Below are 25043 nucleotides of genomic sequence, written 5' to 3' on the forward strand. Positions count from 1 at the left end.
TTTGTAGCGCTACTGTGCGGCTCTTCCCCTGTTTTCATCAGTAATAAAACAGTCTGTATTTTGTTTTTATAGGTACAAATCATCCTGTACAGTCACTAAAATACTAACCACACCATAAGTTTCTTTTTAATGTAAAGAGACTAAAATTATATTTGTGTTTAAATATTCATTTTACACTGGAGACTCCAATTTACTATATTTTCTATGGCTTTCTTGACATAAACTTCATTTGCAAAAAGTTTTTTGGTAGTAGTATTTGAAATTTTGAAGTCCTGTCAATTAAGAAAAATAGATTTCTAAGTGTTTCAAAGACTTACTTTTTAAAGCAATTCTGTGGATTCAGACTAAGTCGAGCCTTAAAGTTAATTTAAATATTCAGGTAACCTTTTTTCAGTTCACATTTTAAAGATGATTTAAGCTTCTCCGTCTCAAAAAAAAAAAAAAAAAAAAAAAACTTACTTCAAAATTAAGGTCACGGATCAAAACATCTCCATTTGGCGTTGCTAAAGGAACATGATCAAACCTATAGAGGAAATTCAAAAAAAGAGAACAACTTTAAAGTATATAAGGAACTAATACAACTCAATACCAAAATTACAAATAACCTGATTTAAAAATGGGCAAAGAGCTTAAACACTTCTTAAAAGAAAAAATTCAGATGGCCAACAGGCATACGAAAAGGCTCAACATCTCTAGTCATCAGGAAAATGCAAATCAAAACCACAATGAGATGTCACCTCTCACCTGTTAGGATGACTGTTATCAAAGAGACAAATGGTAAGTGTTGGCAAAGATATGCAGAAAGAAAACCTTGTATGTTGTTGGTGGGACTACAAATAGTATAGTTATTATGGAAAACAGTATGGATGTTCCTCAAAAAATTAAAAGTAGGACTACTGTATGACCTAGCGTTCCCACTTCTGGGTACATTTCCAAAGGAAGTAAAATCAGTATCTCAAAGAGAATCTTCCTCCCATGTCCACTCCAGCATTACTCACAACAGTCCGTACATGGAAACTACCTAAATGTCCTTCAACTGATGAGAGGATAAAGAAAATATAGTGTATATAGTGTGTATATATTCACAAACACACAAAATACACACAATAGAATATTACTCCACCTTTAAAAAAGAAGGAAACTGGGCCATTTTCAACATAGACGGATCTGGAGGACATTACGTTAGGCAAAATAAGCAAGACACAAAAAGAGAAACACTATATGATCTTACTTGTATGTGGAATCTAAAAGAGTCAAACTCATAGAAGTAGAGAGTAGGATGGTGGTTGCCAGGGGGGTAGGGAGAGAGGAAATGGGGGTAATATTGGTCAAACGGCAAAACATTTCAGTGATGCCAGATGAATAAATTCTGTAGATACACTGTATAGGGACAACAGTAGAAAATACTACATTGTATACCTGAAATTTGCTAAGACACATCTAGATTAAATTCTCACCAAACACACACAAAAATGGTAACTATGTAGAGGTGATAGGTAAATTAATTAGCCTAAACGTAATCATTTCACAACGTACACAGATATCAAAGCATCAAGTTGTATACTTTAAATATTAATATATGCAATTTTTATGTTAATGATACCTCAAAGCTGTTTTTCAAAAAAGCAGAAATAATTTTAAACACTAAGCAATTGTAAGCTGAAAAAGAAAGACTACTATGAAGTTGAACAAACATTTATGGTGCTAAAGAACCTTTTTCTGTACGTACTTTATAATGTTATCTGCAATAATGATTTCTCCAGCACCAGGTATCAAGGGAATGACTTGTACTCCTTCAATACCTTAAATGGAAAATAGGTATTAAAGCATCATATTATGTCAGCAAACACTTAAAATTGTGACCTTAAAACGTGACACTCATATTTACCCTTTTCCTGTTGTGAGACCATTGTGCGCTCATATTTGCCATGATTTAAATCCTTCAGTACTTGCATTAATTCTGTAATCCGAGCAGTAAAACTAAAATTTTAGAAAAGGAAACCATAATCAAAACTCCAGACTACTGTCACATCTTTTATTTTACACAAACTTAAGTTCCTAAAATTATAATTTAGTATAAATGAAGTAACCTAACAGTCTCATCAACATGAAGTATCAATGATAGCATGCATGCTTTATTATGTTTCAGTAGGAGAGCAGGAATATAGGGATGAAGAAAGAGGTTTCCATAGGATCCCCAACTCAACAGATACTTCATTAATAGCCAAGTCAAGACAGTTATTTGCTGAGAATTTTCAGGAGGTTTCTCTTGTATACTACAAAAGGACCACTACACTAGTATATTCCTTAGACCCAGGAAGTATGGACTCTGAGCTCTTGCTGAAGTGACCTATAAAGCCAGGTATAAAGTTGGTCTTTCTATCCAAGGAAGGCATTCATTAAATGTATGCTGAATGCATGCTGCCTTCCTGCAAATGGAAGAATCTGAAAGATTCCCTCTTTCTTACTCTCAAGTGGGGAAAGATGAAGAGTTCTTATTAGATAGAAATCACTGTGGCAGTAGAGAAAATCAAAACTAACAACGAGAGGTTGGAGATAACAAAAATGACCATGATCGCCAAAGAGAAAGTATTCTGCATCGAAGAAGAAAACAGGATTTTTCTCTGAATAACAAGCAGAAACCTTCTAAAGCAAACTTTGGGAGGTGATGAATGCTTATGGTCTTGATAGTTTCACAGGTGTATAACTTATCCCCATGTTCATCAAACTGTATACATTAAATATGAACAGTTTCTTATATGTCAATCATACCTCAACAAAGTGGAGAAAAGAGAAAGAAAGGAAGGCAGGGAGAGGGAGGGAAGGAAGAGAAAGACACACATACCTACAGAGAAAGAGAAAGAGAAAGAGAGAGAAAGAGAGAGAGAGAGAGAGAGAGAGAAAGGAAACACCCTTAAGGAACAGAAAAGAACCTTATATACCACGAACTATCAAGCCGTAAGAAAAGTTAACAAGTAGAAAGAATGTTAGTATTCTCATGAAAGAGACTCTACTCATAGTAGTTAACAACTTCTATATTGCCATGAAGACCTTAACTGCCACAGGAGCTAAGAAAGAGGAAAAAGAGAAATACGAAGATGGATCACAGGCCTAGGAAAGCTATTAAGTCATCAAACTTCTTCAGGTGACCTAAAATTTATGGTGTTTTTTATACCATACCATGCCCTTTATATTGGAGATTGAAATACTGAAATATTAATATTTAATTACATTCTATGGTCTAAAGATAATTTTACTACTAGATAATATGACTACATTCACAAGCACACCTACAGATACAAGTTAACGTCTCATTTTTTTTCCCATTAAAGTCAACTTCACTTCTATTCATCGGTTTTTGCTAGGTTGCCAGTATCAAAGATCTACGAAAAAACAGTATGGTAGAGGACAATAAAATTTAAATGAGAAAATTCTATTCATTAACGTAGTTTTCTGTCAATTAAGACTGCCATGATTCAGTATTTCCCAACTTAGCAAATACCAGTGTCCATGAAGCAAACAACTTGACAGCCTCTAATCTACTGTAATGTGCAAACCATTTGTCTTAAAGAAACATGAAAAGTTCACCATCAGAAAAATTTTCCTTAATTTTCTATCAAAACCACCTTCCTGGGGTAGGAAATGTTGCTCCCTTATCTTAACCTCAGCTGGTACAATCATTCAGGATACCATATTTTTAAAAATTATTTTTTGCAACTGCTCATTATTACTAATCTTACCCAGCCAATCTAGTCATCTCACGCCCAGCCAAAACGATTCGACCCAGAGCTTGAGACATTCGCAAAAGCATTCTTCCACTTTGGTAGTAATCCTTAAATAGAAATAAATATTAGTTTTTACTTATAGTTCTAGGACTAAAAATTTGGCTTTATTTTTACAGTTACAGTTTCATTGTGTTATCATCACTTTACCTCTAGAAGTTCCGAATGTGTACTCTTGAGATGTCGAGGATGAGACAAATCTAAGAAAGGGCGACTGACAACTAGGTAACCAACCACAGTGGCAAGGTCTGAAACCAAACAGGTAAGATTTAAAACAGTAACAGTATTTTACCTTTTCCACAAATCTCATCTCTTTCAAAATATACTTACATTTGGCAATAATGTTATCAATGAAGCCCATTGAAAAACGAAACAAAATGAAATTATGTAGGTGCTCCACCTGGCAGAAAACAAAAACAAAAAAACATATTTTTTCTATGTATAAAAAATTGAATCTACTATGAGGATAAAACAAACTGCATCGTTCATTTATTCAACAAATACTTACTGAATGCCCGTGATTTCTGTTCATATTGTACATCACACCACCGAGCACAATGCTCATCACAGAGTGGGTGCCAAACAAACACTTCATGAAATCATTGTTATGCAAACAGCATGGAAATTACATAAACAATTTTAACAACGCTGTTTCTCTTGCATGAAAAAGAACAATGCTATTGTAGTCACCATGCTTTTGGATACATATATCCCAAAAGAGAACAACAACGAAAGCAAAAAGAACAGAGAGATATTAACTAGTTTGAGTGAAACACTAGCTGTCCAGATTGGCACTCAATGCTTTGCTTTCAGTGGAGACACATGGTCTGTGCTTTATCTAAGAATTGTATTACACCCAGTCTGAACTGAGTGTTAATGTAAATCAGTGCCACACAGCCTCAGTTTTAGCTTTAACATAAGCATGCATTGCCTCAAACTACAAGTCTAAAACTGCTTTTTATTCTGGAGTTGTAACATTCTCAAACTGTCCATCTACCAGATTATTCAATTGAGGTCCTGCATAATCTGGCACTGAGCTCTATTTTTAAGGTCATATGCTTCTACTTTGCTCCTCCTCACCAAGCTCTAGAAATAATGGTTTCTCAAACACGTACCTTTTTAAGGCTTTCTTCTTGCTCTTCCCACTGCCAGGAATACATTCTTCTAAGATATTTACATTTTGTGACTCCTTCACTTTCATGTGGATTTCTGACTAAATGTCACCTCTTCAAGAAAGACCTTGGCCATTCCAGCTAAAGTAGCTGGGCAATAGCCCCCTTCATATCTATACCTTTATCCTGCTTCACTTTTGGCCACAGAATTCATTACTACCTTAAATTATACAGAACATCTAGTTGTTTATTTACTGTCTCCTCCACTAAAATGTGGCTTCCTGAGTACTGAGTACAGGGTAGCTTGTTAACAACTTGGTATCTTCTGCAACTAGACAATGTCTGGAACATTTATTCAATGGCTACCACATGTCAGACACTGTGCTCAAGCTGGAGATACAATGAATAGAACACAGAATGTCCCTGAATTCATGGAGTTTACATTCTAATGAAAGAGGATAGCTAGTAAACAAGATAATTAGAGACTGTAATACAGTCATCCCTTGGTATCCAAAGGGGACTGGTTCCAGGACCTTTCCGGATACCAAAATCCATGGATGCTCAAGTCCCTAAGGAAAAACGGCATAGTATTTGCATATACCTGAGCGTGACATCCCATACACTTTACTTATTTATTTTTTGAGACAGTCTCACTCTGTCACCAAGGCTGGAGTGCAGTGGTGCCATCTCGGCTCACTGCACCCTTCGCCTCCTGGGTTCAAGTGATTCTCCTGCCTCAGCCTCCCGAGTAGCGGGGATTACAGGTGCTCACCACAACACCTGGCTAATTTTTGTATTTTTAGTAGAGATGGGGTTTTGTCATGTTGGTCAGGCTGGTCTCGAACACCTGACCTCAAGTGATCTGTCTGCCTTAGCCTCCCAAAGTGCTAGGACTACAGGAGTGAGCCACCATGCCTGGCTCATCCCAAACACTTTAAGTCATCTCTAAATTACTTACAATACTTAATACAATGTAAATAGCTGTTATACTAATGCCTGTATTGTTCAGAGAATAATGACAAGAAAAAATATGTGTATGTAAGTACAGACACAATTTCTTTTTCTGAATATTTTCAATCTGCACATGGTTGAATCCATGGATTTGGAACCCACAGATGCAGAGGGTTATATATATATATATATATACACATATATATATATACACATATATATATACACATACATATATATATACTTTTAAGGAAAGATGATGATTAAAACAGGAAGGAACTGTTGGAGGCTATTTCAAATAGGCTGATCAGAGAGGACAAACCTTCAATAAGGTGTTAACATTTGGGCTGAAAATCTAAAGGATGAGAATAAGCAAGCCACGTGGAGAGCAAGCTGGTGAACTGCAGGCCCCTGAAAATTACCTTAAATGTATTCTACCAGTGAGCACTCTAAAAGTTCTGCCATGTTAAATATTGATGAGGCAAAAATCCAATTTCTGAAATAATTTAAAATGACAATTTATTTAACCTCTTTAACTCATCTAAAATATACACTTAATTTCACAAACTTCAGACTTCCACTAAAATGTAAGCTCCTTAAAGGCAAGATTTTATCCATCATGTCCACCACCATCATTCTTAGCACCTGGAATAAACACAGGCAACTAGATGGCATTCAATATCTTTTGAATAAATAATGGAATAAAAGTACTTGAATTCAAATTTTCCAAGTGGCAATCAAAAAATGAAGTACAGTTTTCACAAGAAACAATGCTTTAATTCTTTAAAACAAAAAGCCAGCAAACTCCAACGCATAGTCCCAATCTAGCCTGCTACTTGTTTCCGTAAGTAAAGTTTTATTAGAACATAGCCACACTCATTTATGTATTATATATAGCTACTCTTGAGTAGCGGAGCTGAATAGTTGCAACAGACTGTGTGGTATGAAAAGCCTAAAATATACACATACTATCTTGCCCTTTATGGAAAAAGTTTGCTGACCCCTGCTTTACATAATAATCTTCATTTTATTTTCACGAATGCTACAGGAACAAATTCTTTCTGTGGGAATCACTAAATTTATCACTAAATAAGGCTCCTAAGCAACCTCTGTAAAAATACACTTAATATTATTTTAATAAATCTATGCAATTTTATAAATGGGCACTTGAATATATTGATATGATAGTTTTTAATCTTGCATTTTTTTATTAAAAATGCAGTATAAAATCCTTTATAGCTATTTTTCAAATATCTTTAAGATACGTATACATACGTGTGTGTGTGTGTATGTGTGTGTGTGTGTGTGTGGGTGTGGCAATCGGTCAGAGGCAAAAAAACACACACAAAAAAACCGTTTCCATAAACACATGAACTTCAAGTGTGTTTCCTTACCAGTTTTCGGAAGACTGAGTGGACTGTCTGTTTTTCTCTTTTATTCCCATTGTAAAAGGCAATTTCTTCACTATTAAAGAAAATAATTTAGCAATTAATTTTAATGTTACCTATACTTGAAAAATAATTGAAATACAGTATATGATGGCTGAATGTTTGTATTTAAATGGACATTTTGTGACTAAGAGCTTATCTGGTGTATCTCAAACCACAGTCTATACTTGAGATTCTGTTCCTAGCTCAGCTGATCGGAGCACAGGAATACACCCCTGACTGAATCACATGCTGGACTGCAACCTATGCCATAGGTATCCTGGCTGCAAAAGACACACTGCACTAATTCTCAGAAATTCTAAATTAGAGAAAGAAGTTGCTGTGATGTGCTGGGACCGACACTGCAGACTTCACGTTAAAGTATAGGCCCAAACAAACAGGAGATGAAAAAGCAACAGCTAGAAAAAGATGGATAGTGATGCCTTGACATATAGCCTTTTAAAGACAGAAAAGCAGGCTAAGTCCCGCCAGCTTCAAAGTGCCAGCTCCCAGGAGGAAACCCTGGAACCCCATCATATCCTCAAAATAACTCCACTTTTCGGCCGGGCGCGGTGGCTCAAGCCTGTAATCCCAGCACTTTGGGAGGCCGAGACGGGCGGATCACGAGGTCAGGAGATCTCCTGGCTAACACGGTGAAACCCCGTCTCTACTAACAATACAAAAAACTAGCCGGCCGAGGTGGCGGGCGCCTGTAGTCCCAGCTACTCGGGAGGCTGAGGCAGGAGAATGGCGGGAACCCGGGAGGCGGAGCTTGCAGTGAGGTGAGATCCGGCCACTGCACTCCAGCCTGGGCGACAGAGCGAGACTCCGTCTCAAAAAAAAAAAAAAAAAAAAAAACAATTCCACTTTTCCTGAGCAACTGTGCATGGGTCCACAAGGGCCACAGGGATCATGACTAGAAGAAAAGGGTATTTTATAGATGAAGAAAAGTTCAGTGTAGTTAAGTAAATTTGTAAAGGTCGCAGAGCCAGCAGGTCAAGGAGTTGATATCATAACTCCTATCTGACCCTAACATTTATAGTCTTTCTATTACACAGGCAAGATGTAAGCTTTCCCAGCAAAGTACCTCTAATGGCAGAGGTAAATATTCACAGAGAAGTCTAGAAGGCAAGGTTGAAATATTTCTTTAAAGTCTCTTTTTTCCCCTAAACAATTTATGTTTTATATTTCTATTTTGAAATGGACCTGCGTTTTTCATAAAAACAAGGTACCACCTACCTCAACCTCTTCAAGTAAAATTAATTTCCCATAAAATATGACACAATTGTCACGTGTTTCATGGCTTCCTTGACAAAATGACACAGAGCCTCAGAGTATAAGCAGCCTACAGTTCTATACCTCTAATTACTTTTTTAAAAAACTTCCTTCTACCTCCTCTCTACACCTAAGCCTATGGAAGAAGATGAGGTGAGGATTCTCCTCCTGAACTGAGTCATTTTAGCCTTAACAAAAAATCTGAAAGGATAAAACATCCTGGAATATTCATGGCTGCCCATCCAACATCTATTCTCTTCACTATCCTTCTTCCTAAAATAAACTCAACTTTCTTAAAGTTATCTATTATTTTCCGTGTACCCTAATGCTTTAGGAATGCCTCAACCCCATTTATAGGGTCCCAACTGGTCTAAGCCAATCACTTTGCTGTGATTGCTTTAGGCATGGTCAAGCGATAATTCCAGCCAATAAGATAAGAGGGAAAGTCAGCTGTGGGGCTCTTGGGAACGGTTTCTTTGCTCTCATAAAGATACACCAGGCGAGATGGCCCCTTTTTGTTTCTGGAGCTTTCTGGAGGGGAGAGGAGCTAGTGAAATCTGTAACTGCTATCGCCATCTTGTGGTCACAAGAAGAATTAGCCCGAGGAATGGGGCAGCATACAAAGCAGGGCAGAGACAAGAGACACCAGAGAGCCAGAGCCCTGATAATGCCATGCCTGGAACTGCCCTGTCTTAAGCGTTCTCATGGGAAGCAGTGAGTGTTCTTATTAATGGAGCCATGAGTCATGCTTTCTGTTTCTTTCAGTAAAAGGCATCTTTCATTTACTTGGCAAATCACCTCTTAACTCTATTCCACTGCCTCCCTAGAGCAAAAAACCCTATTTAAAACTTGTACTATTTTAGCAATCCAAAGAAATAAAGGAAGAGGGAACTGTCATTTATAAATGAATATTAAATATATATTAAAACCCTCAAAATGACTTCACATTGACAGATCAATATATGAGAACATTTATTAAGCATTTGCTCCATATAGAAAACTAAGCTGGAAGCTTTATATATATTATCAAATTTAATCCTCATTGCAACCCTATATTATCTACCTATTATAAACAAAAGTGAAACTATGAATAATTTGCTAAAATCAAATACATGCAATTGATAAGTGGAAGAAGTAGATTTTGAAACTAGTATGGCTAGCTCCAAAGTCCACACTTTCTTTTCTTATCTTACATTTTAAAAACTCTAGAAAATAGGTAGAGGCACAAGCAGTGCCAGTGAATCATTGAGCATTATGAAAAGTCAAAATAAAAATATTTGTGGAAAAACTGAGACAAAATTTTCTTGGAACAGGTATTATAAGTTGAAATTTTAATTGTAAACTGATTATGTCTAAAGTAAAATTAACAGAAAATTCATCAACAGAAGGTATGAACATGTGAATCAAGAATACTACATAGTTAATAAGAAAAAGAGTTCAAAATATTCATGATCACTACTTTACAAAACTAGTCTCTTTCATAATGTATATTTTCAATACAATATGCACATTATTACAGTAACAGTGTTACTAGACATTTTGGAGTCAATTTAAATGACATCAATATCCATGGAAATGAATTTTTAGCAAGCCTTTAATGCATTTGTCTTTACCTGTTTGTGATGAGCCGAGAATTAACATATCTATATTCTCCTTCATATTTTTGCTCAGTTACTGTCATCCTACCAATGGGTCTTCTAAGTCGAGTTAGGAATAGCCCAGAAACAACCAAGTAGGCCATCATGCTTGCTGGGCCCTATTATTATCGGGAGAGAAAGATACAGAAAGTTCTGGGATATAATAATAAATTCACTTAGATACAAACGTACAATTTTTATAATTAACCTCAATGACTGAAAGAAATTGCTCTACTGGGTAATTGTTTCCCCTCGTTTTCTTTCTGAAAAAGTACACCGTAGCCTCTAGAATTTTACCACCCATGAGCTTTTCCTCTCACCACTGTAGCTTATCCCTCAGCTCTCCTACATTTTGCTCACCTAAAAACTCCTAATTGCAGTTCTCTCTTTTCCTGTTATCTAATACTCTTCTGTTTGAACTCTTCTTGATAATCTCTTAAGATTCCACAATAATTCTTAGACCTCTTTTTCTTGCCTTCTCTTTTAATATTAATATTCCCTCAAATTCCTTCCTCAGTTCTCTTCTCATCTCAAATCTATACCCCTGGTCCTATAACTCTTATGAACCCAAGAAATAAGTACTACACATCCTTACCTTAATACTGTGCAGATGCCTCAAGTTCAGCTCCCCCTGAACGAGCTCTGTCTTTCCCTGCTTGTACATCTTGCTTCCAGCTGCTGTACTATGTATTAATAATTTTGTAGGTGACCTTATCACCCATTGACCATCCCAAGAGAAAAGCTTCAAGTATACATTTCCAAGTTCATCATAGGCACTTCTCTCATTCCCCTATATACACTATACTCTGCCATACTAAAATAAATGTTTCCTGAACTGTTTCCATTCCTTGAGATTGTTCTTATGTTTAGCAAGCATGACATAATCTAATGGATGTCTACTTACCTCCCCAAAGCAGCTCAGATATCACCTCCAGTTCTTCCTGGCACTAAATACTTTATTGAAACTTCTATTACTAAACTTTATCATGCTGCATTATAACTGTTTGACTATCTACCTGTTTTACCACACTGTAATTCCTCTTCAGCAGGAACTGTCTTATTTTTTTATTCCTACTATCTAGCATAATATATGTGCTAGTATGTATTCAAGATTTTTTTAAAAATTAAATCTGATCAATTCAAGGCATTTCAACAACTACTAAAATGTGGACCAAAAAGATAACTAAAACAGTTTCTGCCTTTAAGAAATGCAGAATCAGGTAACAGGTAGACATGGAGACATATTTAAGTATCACAAAAATGTAGCTAAGTACCATAAAAATATGACTGCAAGGAGACAAGAAGGATTTGGCCTATTCACTTGCTTACAGTAAAACAAAACATAAGAATGATAAAACCTGGATCACACAATAGCAAAGAATTAGGAAGATAAACAGAAAAATTCAAAAAACAAAACAAAGCAAAACCAAAACCCTGCTTTCCCAGTGGTTTGGAAAGCAACAAAAACCAGTAGGGAATTAATTTATTAATCAACTGAAATGCATATATACACACACACATATATAAAACAACCATATTATTATATGGTTGTGTTATAAATATATAACAATAACATTACATATTAAATGACTAAAGTTACATTTCAATAAGATAACTCAAAGAAAACTTAAAAGTGATTCTTGCCATCACAAACATCAGACTTGGATAATAAGGCTCATGGGATAGCCAACCATTTACATTATAAAACATTCTTGGAACTGTTATACCCACTCTAAATGTATCATTACTTTAATATTAGAATGTCATATTAATATGGACGTCTCCATATCTCTTTTTAGACATTACTTTAAAACAATAAGTATAAGTATATTCATGGTTTAAATACTTCTGTTTTACTATTTTTTTTTAAAGAAGCAGGTCTCGCTTTTTGTCCAGGCTTGTCTCGAACTCCTGGATTCAAGCGATCCTCCCATCTCAGCCTCCCAAAGTGCTGGGATTACAGGCGTGAGTCACTACCCCTGGCCAATATATTTGTCTGGTTTTTAATGCCACAAAATTGAAAATTAAAAAGAAAAATTAGTACTTCTAAAATCTCAAGTAAAGTATTATTTTATAACTGGACTTTGTTATTAGGTAAACCATGTGAAAATACATTCTTTGAGATATACAAAAATTCTTACAGGCCATCAAGCTATTCACAGTATGTATTTCAAATATTGTATTATATCAATTTAAAAGGTGAAATAAAAGAAGACTCACCTGAGCTCCAATTGCACTCGTTAACTTAAAGATATACAAAACTATGTCTAAAAATGGCTGTAAAATAAATATTAGAATACACAAATTAAAACTAAAGCACTAGAATGATAGCTAATACAACATGTTAACTACAAAATGTTATTAAACATTTAATACACAATTATCAACATGTAGAGTTCCCACTATGTATAATGTACTGTGATAGTAAGTAGATCAAAGAATATGTGAAAGATAACAGCTTTCCTCTCAAGAAACTTAAAATGGGAACAGCTTACACAATGACTACTGACCATCAAGTAGGAAAAACATTTATCATTTTCCATCAAAGATACCTCTACTGTGATAATTAACCCCCAGTAACTCAGTAATGTGTCAATATAACGTAAAGATACTAAATAAAATGACCTGAGATGTAACCCCAAATCTGCTACCAGCTTGTTTCTACATATCTTCACCTGTAAAGTGAGAAGCTTTTCCTGCTCCAATATTGTTTGACTCTATTACATTATCACTTCTATGGCAAAATAATCAAGTAAGTAATTGAATCTAATTTTGAAATATAAAACTCAAGTCTTTAGAACCAAAATAATACATTAATGTACTGCTCTTCACACACAGAGACAACTCAACTAATGCACCGTCAGTTGCATTAGATAGAAATGTTTTTCAAGAAACCCAAATTGTGTTCATTCACTTTAAGTCAACAGCCACTGCTCGTGCCTCCACTTTTTTTTTTTAAGACAGGGTCTGGCTCTGTCACCCAGCCTGAAGATCTTGGCTCACTGCAGCCTCTGGAGTAGCTGGGAGTAAAGGCGTACATTACCATGTCTGGCTAATTTTTGTATTTTTTGTAGATGGGGTTTCACCATGTTGCCCAGGATAGTCTTGAACTCCTGAGCTCAAGCAATCTGCCCACTCTGGCCTCCCAAAGTATTGTGATTACAGAGATGAGCCACTGTGCCGGGCCAACAGCCAGCACTTTCTAATCCACATTATTAGGACAGATGGCTTGGTTTGTTAACTGGCTTGTTTCAACATTCAACATCTACCTTTCCCTTTCCTTTTTTTTTTTTTTTTTTTTTTTTTTGCCTTATAAATTATCAAGAAGCTAGAGATACCTATAAAATTCAAGAATTGTTAAAACTTATAACAAAAATAATGACTCATAATTTAAGTTGGAGGTCAATTAGATGTTTAAAACATCTAATTTACACACTGGTGCACAGCCCCACTACAATTAATTAATTTAACATTCTTCTCTATTCCAGATGTGACAAAACCTGAGAGTTGCTCAAGTACCAAGATTTAAAGAATACATAATAATGTCTATAAAATTATATGGAAAGTTGTATATATACACCCCCCATTCCCGCCATACATGCATACACACAATACACACACACACACAGAAAGAGAGAGAGAGAGAGAGAGAGAACAAACTTTCAAATGTTGTAATGGGAACAGAAGAGAAAGCTGAATTACTGAACTATTTGTAGTTGTCAGAGTTCCTGAGTTTGGGATCAGTTAGCAAAGGCTTCCGGAGAGCTAAATAAATAACAAAGTTGGGCTGAAAGTGAAAAGCACTGGGCCTGGGCATGAGGAGAGCAGCTCTTGTGGATATATCTCTCTAAGAATTGCCTTCCCTCCATCAACCTGGTTGAAGCTAGGACATTCCTATTCTTACAATGTGACCCAGTCCTTTTTATAGTTTTGGTTTTTTTTTGTCTCAAAATTGTATATCTAGGTCAACTGTGACCAGAGGCAAAGATACTATCATTGGTCCAGTATGAGATAAGCTCCTACCCAACATCAAGGGAAGTCACATGAGTTAGAGTGGGAACTGAATCATCTCAGATGAAGAAGGGAGGGGATGCTGGGCAGACTACTTTATAGGTGCCTACTACATACCACAGTCAATGGTAATGGCAGAGGGTTTAATAAGAAGACTACAGCGAAAGCTGTAAGGGTGGTGAGATAACATGACTAAGACAAGAACTGGAGACATCAGTGACAAGAAGGAAAACTGGTTAAGGCCTATCAGAGTCAGGAACTTTGGCAATATTCTGAGGAGAATGGGAAAAACAGTAATTAGAAAACTGAAATATACTGGCATCTTGTGAAATGTTTTGACTACTACTTACTAATGATCTATTAGAATTAAAGATACTGAAGCAGAGAAATGGGCAGAAAGGAAGTCCTAGTCTAGTGTTCTAAGTGTGGAATTAGAAACATAAATTGACAGTCAATCTCTAACAATGGCCGACACATGCAGGTCAAAAGATAAGAATCCAAATTTCTGCTGTTTTAATGGAATCAACCTGCAAAATTCTTAGAAAATCGTTATAAGACACTAAATTATCAGTTCTTTGCCAAAGTACCTCACAAAAATAATAGAAAAAATTAAAATAATTAAAACTATTACAACTCTAATTTTCTTACAAAAGCATTAAATATTTACATGCTGCTGTTCTGTCCATAAAATCAATTCTATATAAATTTGCTTAGATTCAAAATTCAACGAATTAAACAAATAATCTTTTAAAAAGTAGAGAAACTTACCTTACTAAGATTTGAATACAGATCGACTACACTGTTACAAAATTTTTCTACATCTTGTGTGAGCAGCTGGTCTGGATTAGCTATTCTGTTGTCCAGATTTCCCATTTTATAATATGTGAAAGATCTAAAATAGCATGAAGAAAAGTAATTTTAAAACAAGTGACTTTAAAGATAAAATGACAACCAAAAAAATCACATTACACCGCCTAGCTCAAATACATAGAAACAAAAAAGTTTGGAGTCAGAAGAGATCCTATCAATTGCCCTGATTTTAGAGAGGAGGACACAAGTCCAGAAAATGATGACTTGTCAATTAATGGAAAAGCCAGGACTAGATTTCAAATAACTGAGAGGTTGTTCCCAATATGCTTCTGTACCTAAGAGCGGTTTTCTTAGAAAACATACAATAAATAAGAAAAACCGCTATATTGATCAGCTTCACAAATAGTACTCTTCTATTTAAATATTTTTAATATAAAATAGGTTATCACTTACTGAAGATACTCCTCATAGAGGTATTTAGTGAGCCTTACTCGGAAGCACAGTTTAAGCTCATTTAACCCATACTTCAAGAAGTTATTAACCAGAGAGATCTAAAACAAACAAACAAATATTATTGGTTTTGCTTTTCATTTCTGCTTACTAAACTATAAATTATTTCTCCATTATTTCCTGTGTCCCAAATCCTATAATTTTTATAGCTGAATCCAAATTATATAATTCAGTTCTGTTTTACTTTACTGCATTTAGCTGAATCAAATGTACCTGGTTTGAATTATTCTATGTTAAACTTTAGATGGAATATGTTAATATCATTAATTATGAGACATATCTTGCCATTTTTTTTTTTTTTTTTGGTAAGTGGGCAAAAAGTCAAATCTATCCCCTTTCTAGCCAATGTAAAGACTTGCTTTTAGGAGTTCAGACATTTATGTTTATATTTTCTGTTTCCTACTATCAGCACCACAACCCTAGACAACGGAATTCTATATACACTGTATTTGCATTTGTTAAAAAAAAAAAAAAACACTACAGGTTTTACACCAACTAATGCTATTTTCCAGATTATATCTAGAGCCATCTTTACTAACATTTTCCATCATTACATTAAAAATGTTCTCAAGTGGTCTTTGCTGAATCTTCATCTTTCGTATCTGTGTTGCTTATTCCAATTGCTTATTTTAAAAAGTCTAAAAGCTATGTAGCCCCATCTTCCAGCTTTATTAAACAAGGATTTCTGGCAATTTCAACATAACTGGATTTTACAAACAAGCTTCTCATTTTTACCCACAAATTTAGAACATTAAATTCTTACAGTGCCAAGAAATGAGAACCAAACTAAGAAAATCACTTATATTTTAGACTAAACAATTTATCTGTAAAAAATTCAGACCATAAATTCCAATTTAACTTAAAGTAGATTAGTAGTACAAGTTACGATACTAGTTTATGGCCTAAAGTAACCAGGATGATTTGCACTCCCCCCTCTAAATCCCCCCCAACTCTCCAAGTTGCCCCCCCGCCCACATACATTTTGCAATGACTGGAAACATTTCTAGTTGTTACAACTAAGAGAAGGGTGCTGCTGCTATATAATGGGATGCTGCTAAACACCAAAGAAAACCTGGACTGAAGGTTAAAAAAAAATGCCAAAAAACCCCCTCACCCACATACATATGTATATGAATATATATATACACATTACAAATGAAGTTAAACCAAACATAATCCCCTTTTTATCTAGTATGAAGGTTTACATTGAAAATTATACTATAAATTACAAACCTAAACTGAAAATAATATAGTATCATAAATCTTTAAAGAATTTAATAAGTAAAACCCTTAAAGATTTTTAAAAGATGCAAATTTCCCGTGTTAAAAAGATTTTTAATGAATTAAACTTACAAGAGGCATGACAGCGATGAAGTTGAGTAAGTATCTCTTGAAATCTTTCCTGCTACGACCAATGATACCACTGCAAACCACCACATGCAATGCATTAGTTGCAAAAGAAGCAAAATCTAACACTAAGAAAACTTCTGTAAGGCTCTAAAATTACTCTAGGAAACTTCTATTCAATCAAAACAATCAATAAAAAAGATGCTGAAAAACACTTTTTTGCAAAAACATGTTTGCAACTTTAAAACGTCATCATTTTGAACTTGCTGGAACCTCATCCTGCAAAAGGCGAAATTAAACAGAATGATAACTAATTATTTCTTAGTAAAAATGGCTGCTTTAAAAAAGGCTTAAGTGGCTACAAAACAAATTTAGTGAGCAAAACAATTAACAACTTTATAGTCCCAGGAATGGATTATTATGAATAAACAAAGTACCATTTGTTTGTTTTAAAATATTTTAACAATCTGATTCTCATTTGTGTGAACTAATGGCAGGGAGACAGACTAATGGGGATCAGCAAAGGGTCAAGAGTAAATATTTCAGGCTTTGTGCACCCTAAGGGCTCTGCTGCAACTACTCAATTCTGCCACAGTAAAAAAAAAAAGAAAAGCAGCCAAGAAGAAGTGTGGCTCTATTCTAATAAAACTTTACCAAAGCAGATGGCAGGTAGTGAGATTTGACCTGTGGGTCCTAGTTTGCCAAGACTGGGACTAACGCATAAATCAGAGCCCAGAATGGATCTATAGAAGCTTCATGTTCCTCAACACACTTCAACTAGACTAGCTCCTCTTTTGCCTATTGTTAATCTGTTTTACGTATTTTTCTGCTTTTAAAATATACATTAAAATTTTTTTAAAGGGTTCTAAAACTTAACTAAAAATTTGAACAGAGCATTATTATATAAGTAAAGGATCTTTGAGTAAGATATGTGTATGACCTAATACAAAGATAGAATCTATTTGATCACAGAACTCTTATTTCAAATAATACTGAGTAATATTCCCAAATTTCATAAGATATATTTGTATAAAACATTTGAGAAACACTGGACTAATTGGTTTAAACCTAGCTGCCCATGCACACACAAAAATAACTAGTATATGACTAGAGAAATAATTGCCTTTCTATGAGGGAGTAGATAAATAAATTTGGGAAAACCTAGGTTAAACAAAGCTAACAAATGTCTTTACCAAAGACCTTCTCAAAGCTTTTAATGTATAGTATGTGCACAGATCTCTGTGAGGGGTCTGTAGTATGAAGCATTTCCTCTATCACAGCCAAGATTCCACAGAACATACTTTGGGAAATGTTCCTTTAGACTGATTGAAAGAAATTAATACTCCAATTTTTATGTAGCCCCTAAAAAGCAAAACAATTAAAACAAAAAGGCTGACTACAAGAAAATTAAATAGAACCACACAAAAATGTTGTTTATAGCAATAAGAATATTAGAGACATTAAGCAATCAAGACACTACAAAAGGTTCAGAGAATTTACGTTAAAATTGTTTGAACCAAATCTTACATAAAACCAAAGTGCTTTAGTGCTGCCCAAGCTGTGAAACACACAAGAACATGCCATCATTCAGCAATGGTTTACCATTGGAGTAGCAGCTATAAATTTAAAAAGTGGTTTCTTGAATAAAGTCTTATTTCTGCTTATTATTCCACTGCAAAAAAAAAAATTAACAAAAACAATTTTACAATAGCCCTAATCACTACAACTTCCAAATATTTAAGAAACTTTATAAAAGAGAGTTTGGTAATTTTTAAATTCTGCTTGTAGCCAAATGGGTGAAAATAAAACATATTTTTATGATTAGATAAAGCAGCAACAAGGTATGAAGAATTTTCCTCCATGTCACAGAATTAGTATAGTTTCTACCTTAAAAAGGGTGTCTTTCCTATTAAGATTTGTCCATACTCCAAAATCATTAGTCACCATCAACAAATATGTTTAAAATATGAAAAGAATATTAAAATGAGGTACATTAAGGACCATAATAAGTCTCCTTGAGGCTCTCTTTAGCAGAAATACATGAATCTGGACTTACTTTAGAAAAGGCAAAAAGGGAAAATAAATAAATAAATTTGCACTGTAGCTTAAATACTGAGATGGAGATATATGTTAACTTTTCAAATAAAATTATCCAGTACAAATGTACAATATTTTAAAACTTCTTTTCTTGAGATAAGGTCCAAATGTTAAAGAATTTCATACACAGCAGAGGCTCAAAACTATTTAGGAGAAAGTTAACAACTTTAAACTGAGTGTTTTACAATTGGTGAGTATGGGTTAAGAATATAAGGAAGTCCTTTATGTTAATCTTTTTTTTTTTTTTTTTTGAGACAGGATATTCCTAAACTGAGGCGATCCTTCTGCTAAGCCTCCTGTGTAGTTGGGACTGTAGGCATATGCCACCACAGTCAGCTAACTTTTTTATTTTTTGTAACGATGAAGTCTCACTGTGTGGCCCAGGCTGGTCTTGAACTCTTGGTCTCAAGTGATCCTCTTGACTCAGCTTCCCAAAGTGTTGGGATTACAGGCATGAGCCACTATACCCAGCCCCTTATTCTATTTTTACAACTTTTCTCTAAGTGTAAAGTGTACCAATAATGGTTTTTAAAAAATTGTTCAGAAACTCATATAAAAAATGAAAAGCAATTTTTTAAAAATCTCATAATTAAATTTTAAAACTGAGTACTACACACACGTGCACATGATTAGGCTCCCCCCTGCAAACACCCTTCAAGGGAGACCAATTAACAAGCTCTCAACTCCAGCTTCTAGTAAGTGTTTAAGGCACTTAATTTTAAATATGAATTCACAGCCAAGAGTCATAGAATGCTTGAGGAAAGCCTCTAATGTGAATGACAACAGAATAACAAACAAAGGACCATGAAGGAAACAAAAAATGCAGGGCGCTAAAAACACATTAAAAAAATAAATAGCTTCACAGGTGAAAAAATATTGCATCCTTAGAAGAATGATTGCTATAAAAATGAACATCCATATAAAAGATAACCCTTGGAAATAAAATTATAACAAATAAAAATTCACTGGATAATAAAGTTAAAGAAATTTCCTTGAAAATAAAATAAAATGGCAGAGATAAAAATAGAAGAGAAATTATAAGATAATCAGATCATCAGTCCAGAGGCTCCAACACTCAGCTAATAAGAATTCCAGAAAAATTGGAGAGGAATAATTTCTTTTTAAACACAAGAAAATTTCTCAAATGAAGAATGAGTTTCTAGATGGAAAAAGAGTTCACCTAGTACCCAGCACAAAAAATTCATACTAATGTTCAGTGAATTTTTCAAACATCCAGTAACATAACATCAACAATTTTTTTAAAAAGACCGAGGGGGAGATTGAGGGAGAAACAAATCTCCAGCTACAGCTGAGCAATCAGAATGGCAAGAGGCCTCAATACCCACCCTGGAGCTGCACAACAGAATCTACCAGATGCTTCAAAAAGGTTTGATTAATTGAATCAGAAATATCTAGTGGTGGGGCCCAGACATTCATAGTTCTTAAAATTCTCCAGATGATTCCAATCATTCTGCAGCCAAGGTTGAGACCCAGAACAGTGATACACTCAAAATTCTGAAGAAAAGTGAATTCCAACTTGGAATGCACCAACACAGCTAAATTATCAATCAAGTATGAGACTAGAAGAAATTTTCAGATCTACAAGGTCTCAAAAATTTATCTCCCTTCACCTTTACTCAGAAAAAGAGTGCATCTGCCAAGCCGAGAAAGTAAACTGAGGAAGATAAAAAAAAAAATCCAGAAACAGGTTATTTAATTCAGGATACAAAGACGAAAGAAATTCCCAGAATAATGATAAAAGCAAGTTCAAACATGATTGCTATTCGGTGTGCCTAATATGCAACCAATCCTGATTAAAGCAAGAAGACCCGGCACTTTGGGAGGCTGAGGTGGGCGGATCACAAGGTCAGGAGATTGAGACCATCCCGGCTAACACTGTGAAACCCTGTCTCTACTAAAAATACAAAAAATTAGCCAGGCATGGTGGTGGGCACCTGTAGCCCCAGCTGCTCAGAAGGCTGAGGCAGAAGAATGGCGTGAACCCAGGAGGCGGAGGTTGCAGTGAGCTGAGATTGTGCCACTGAACTCCAGCCTGGGCAACAAAGCCAGACTCCGTCTCAAAAAAAAAAAAAAAAAGCAAGAACACAGGAAACTACAAAATGTATACGGCGGGGGTGGAAATAGAAAGATGAAGTTGATAGATTAGTTGGTGTCTGACCATATTACAATACTGAGAAGATTTCACAGTATCGTCAAAAAGCTCAAGCTGAATTAGGGGGAAGTAGGTTTAAAAATAATAATAATGTGCACAAATAACTGCCAATTTGTAAACACCAGGAAAAACAAAAAGTTGTATGGAAAAGCAACTACCAAAGTATGCCATGTGGTTCAGCTGTAAGCAATAGTCAAAATTATGTAAACGATAAATTGTGATTTAACAAAAAATTATATAATTTTTATTATACATATAAAACATTGAGAAGATGAGCGTGGAGGGAGTGTAAAAGGGCTAATTCTCACCTTCCAAAGTAGGAGATGAACACTTACACTTTTGAAACTGAGAAATCTATAAACAGTAATATAAGTATGCAATATGGAAACGCAGACACAAAATAAATGAAACAGTAAAAAGAATAGAAAATGACTGGCTCCAGGTAATGACAGGAGTGAGAGAAGCCAAGGAACTGATGTGTTTTGTCATTAAGTCCTGCAGGACATTTGACATTAAGCTATGTTCATATATTACTTTGATTAAAATTAAAAGGCACAGGACTGACCACAGGTTTCAGGGAGACTTGGGTGGAATGTGAGGGCCTACATAATTTACCCCTATTCAGAGGTATGTACTTTAAGGGCTTTAATCCTGTACATACAAGATTCTTTACTGTCCTAGAGAAATGAGTCAGAGAGCATGGTCATAAAGCATTCTTTCTCTTCCTACAAATCTTTAGGAAGCAGATCAATAATCTAAGAGAAAAAAACCTTTATTCCAAAATGTTGGGGCATTTAACAATTTTAAGTACTGTCATTCAAAAAGTTATTTTAGATTAAATACTCCAAGGAATTTTCTGACAAAATACTGCATATCAGGAAATAAAATTCCTAGCAAAATTTTTTACTCTGACATTCTAATTGGTATTATGAAAAATAAATTATTTATTAACGGATAAATGGTAAATTGTTATAACCCAAGATATCCCAACTGACATTTTTTATGTTTTTACATTCAAAATTAGCAATTTGCAGTGATTAATAATATGTAGAAACACTATAATGAAAAAATATAAAAAGCACTAACACCAGATGTGGAAAGAAATGTCTAAGAACTGTTTTCCCTTCTAATAAACACGCTCAATATGATTCTTTGAAATGCTTTGAAATTTTCCTCCAAATTATCTAATTAATTTCAGAAATCCAACTTGGTGGATTTTTAGAATTCCCATTACAGCACTTATTATAGTGCATTTTAATTTTCTGTCTACCTATCTCTAACTCTTGATAAACTGTCAGCTCAGCAAGGCTTGGTACAGTTTCTCCTAGTCGCTGGCATATAGACCCTTATCACAGTACAGCACATTGCCTGGCATATGGGAAACACTAAGTATTTTTTAAGTAAATGAACAAACACATAATTTGACTTGAGTATCTTTTACCTAATTTAGAATCTATTTCTTGCTTATAAAGATAATGCTTAAATATGAGACAATTAGTATTGCATACATATAGGAGGAAGGTGAATGAAAAAGTACCTTTCAATTAGTGTTCCATTTTGAATCATCCAAACATCACAATACGTTCGAGACACCAGCGTAACAGCAATAAGTACCAAGTAACCTGTCTAAAATAAACCAGGTATAGTAAATTAACTAAATGCATTTTAGAAAGTTCAAGGAAATATTACCTTGGTAACAATTTTTGGTTTCCAAATCTAAAGCTTTATGTAAGCTTTAATACAGTTGCCTGACATTTTTTCTATGAGCAATTTTAAATATAGTTAAAAGGGAACTCAAGAATATTACATAAATGAAAAAGGCCTCATAGATTCATTTAATCTTTCTCATTCAGAATTCAAAAGTGAATTCAAGGTAGGTCAAAGGACTTGCCTTCATATACCTAGTCAAGGACAGAAGCTAGGAATATAACTTAGATTACCCAGATTATAGTGTACTGTTATTTTCTTATATTTTTAACATATAACTTTAACAAAGAAAAAAGACTAACTGTAAATATACAGCTAACTAACCAAAACTGAAGCTTACAATTTTGCCTAGGTAGAATAAATTTGGTTTAATTTGTTAGAAAAACTTATAATAGTGTCCATGCCCTCATAGGGCTTTCAATTTAGTTATGAAGGGAAGAATTATACTTTAAAAGTAGCAGACAAATGTAGGCAAACATATTTGTATCACTTCATGTCCTAAGCTGTGGGATGGGAAGGTTTGGGGTGCCAAAAGACAGTTATGGCATTAGAAATACGATAAATAGTAAAACAAAAAAAGAGAATGAGGATTAAGGGTAAAAAAGATGAAGGATTTAATGGGAGAAAAAAGGGATTAAAATCACATGAACTATGGTACTATACTGAGTTTATACACATAAAATTATTGTAAGCTTCTCAGTAGAATAAAAAGTGATGTTAAAAAGTGATTTTTAAAGAATATTACTTAAGCAGTGCTGTGCAAGACAGATTACAAAGCAAGGAAAGTCAAACACTGGGTAGGAATCAGTTATCTCTCTGTGAGATGAGAATCCTGCCACCCCAACCCCCAGTACATACATTTAAAGCTGATCTTAAATTTTCTAAATTGGAAGAAGAAGACAGTGACATAGAAGCCAAAGTAAGGAAAGAAGGCCTGCAGAGGGTGGGAGGCTGGCCAAATTAGCCCCTTCTACCTCCCTTACTAATTCCCAAGGACTCATCCAATATCTCCCATTTGTTTTACATTCATTGAACCCCTGCAATAGTTGAAATGAACATTAAGCTGTTAACTGATTGGAAGGTAATACACGAATCTTTCCAGAAAAGCTTGTATTTTAAATAAGGATTCTTCAAAGGCAGGAGGGTTATAGAAATGAGAGAAAACAATTTGTTAGGCCTGAAGAGTCACTGGAAATAGTCACAAAAAAGATAAGAAGCATTAATCAATTTTTAAAAACATATTTGTTTCTGTTGTGGGGACGGACAGGATGTCACAGACATGATGTTGTAAACAAATGAAAGGTTGAGGACATAGGGCCAGATCATAAAACAATAATCTCCTAAGCAGATGATATTAAAAGGAAGGCCAAAGTCAGGTTGTGATTTACCCTATAAAAAAAGTCACATGTTTTAATCAGGATTTTAAGAAAGAATACAAATTGGAGAAGGAAAAGAAGCAAAAAGACCAATTATGATATAATAATCCAGGTAAGATATAGTGAGAACGATAGGAATGTAAAGGGAGAGAATAATTTATGAGAAACTTTAGGATACTTAGAAAGAACATTTATAATATAAGGGAAGGAGCAGATCTTAAAAGTGTGTGATTTCATTTTTAAATTAAAATATATGCTTACACATAAGATGACTATATATCAAAACGAGTAAGAGGCTGATAGGTGCCAAAAAAAAAAAATCTAGCTGCATTTTCTAATTTTCTTCAAGGAACATGTATTACCTCTGTCTAATTAGGAAAAAACAAATGCTACTATTTTTTTTAAAAAGAATTTCTCAAGGGCAGAATCATCAGGACATGATGCCAAGGTGAGGGGAAGAGCAAATGCAGCATGATGAAGAAATGGACGTTGTCTTTGGGAACTACAATGCTTTAACAGTTAAGTATAGGAAAAATTAGCAGATCCCAGTGGTCAAAAAGGGTGACAAGGGGAAGAGGAAGAGTTGAAGGTAATGATATTTCTAGTTACAGAATGAGAGAATGCTGAGGAAGATGGAGAACACAGCATTAGTTTAATAATCATTAAAAATGTTTATCAAATAATGAAGATAATCTTGATAAAAGAGCAAAGGAACGAATTATAAAACGATTCATACAATCAGCTCACTTCCTGAAATACCTGATGAATCCAGGTATCATTTTGGGTATCTTAAAAATATTTAATCAAATACATTCCACACTAATGTGA

At 34.6% G+C, this 25043-nt stretch overlaps 1 protein-coding gene across 1 annotated transcript in view; it reads right to left on the reverse strand.

The window, feature by feature from the left end:
- The window catches only part of ABCD3 (ATP binding cassette subfamily D member 3), a 98203-nt gene that overhangs the window by 23762 nt on the left and 49398 nt on the right, over window positions 1–25043 (reverse strand). The window contains exons 4-16 of the mRNA XM_023231042.3: window positions 22670–22758; window positions 16869–16938; window positions 15459–15556; window positions 14964–15087; window positions 12405–12461; window positions 10161–10303; window positions 7240–7309; window positions 4113–4182; window positions 3933–4030; window positions 3741–3832; window positions 1889–1980; window positions 1730–1802; window positions 460–523 (exon numbers count right to left, since the gene is read on the reverse strand). Coding sequence (XP_023086810.1) covers window positions 460–523; window positions 1730–1802; window positions 1889–1980; window positions 3741–3832; window positions 3933–4030; window positions 4113–4182; window positions 7240–7309; window positions 10161–10303; window positions 12405–12461; window positions 14964–15087; window positions 15459–15556; window positions 16869–16938; window positions 22670–22758 — 1140 coding nt within the window. The remainder of the gene's footprint in view (window positions 1–459; window positions 524–1729; window positions 1803–1888; window positions 1981–3740; window positions 3833–3932; window positions 4031–4112; window positions 4183–7239; window positions 7310–10160; window positions 10304–12404; window positions 12462–14963; window positions 15088–15458; window positions 15557–16868; window positions 16939–22669; window positions 22759–25043) is intronic.

Source organism: Piliocolobus tephrosceles, chromosome 1 (assembly GCF_002776525.5).
Source record: "Piliocolobus tephrosceles isolate RC106 chromosome 1, ASM277652v3, whole genome shotgun sequence".
Taxonomy (NCBI): Eukaryota; Metazoa; Chordata; class Mammalia; order Primates; family Cercopithecidae; genus Piliocolobus; species Piliocolobus tephrosceles.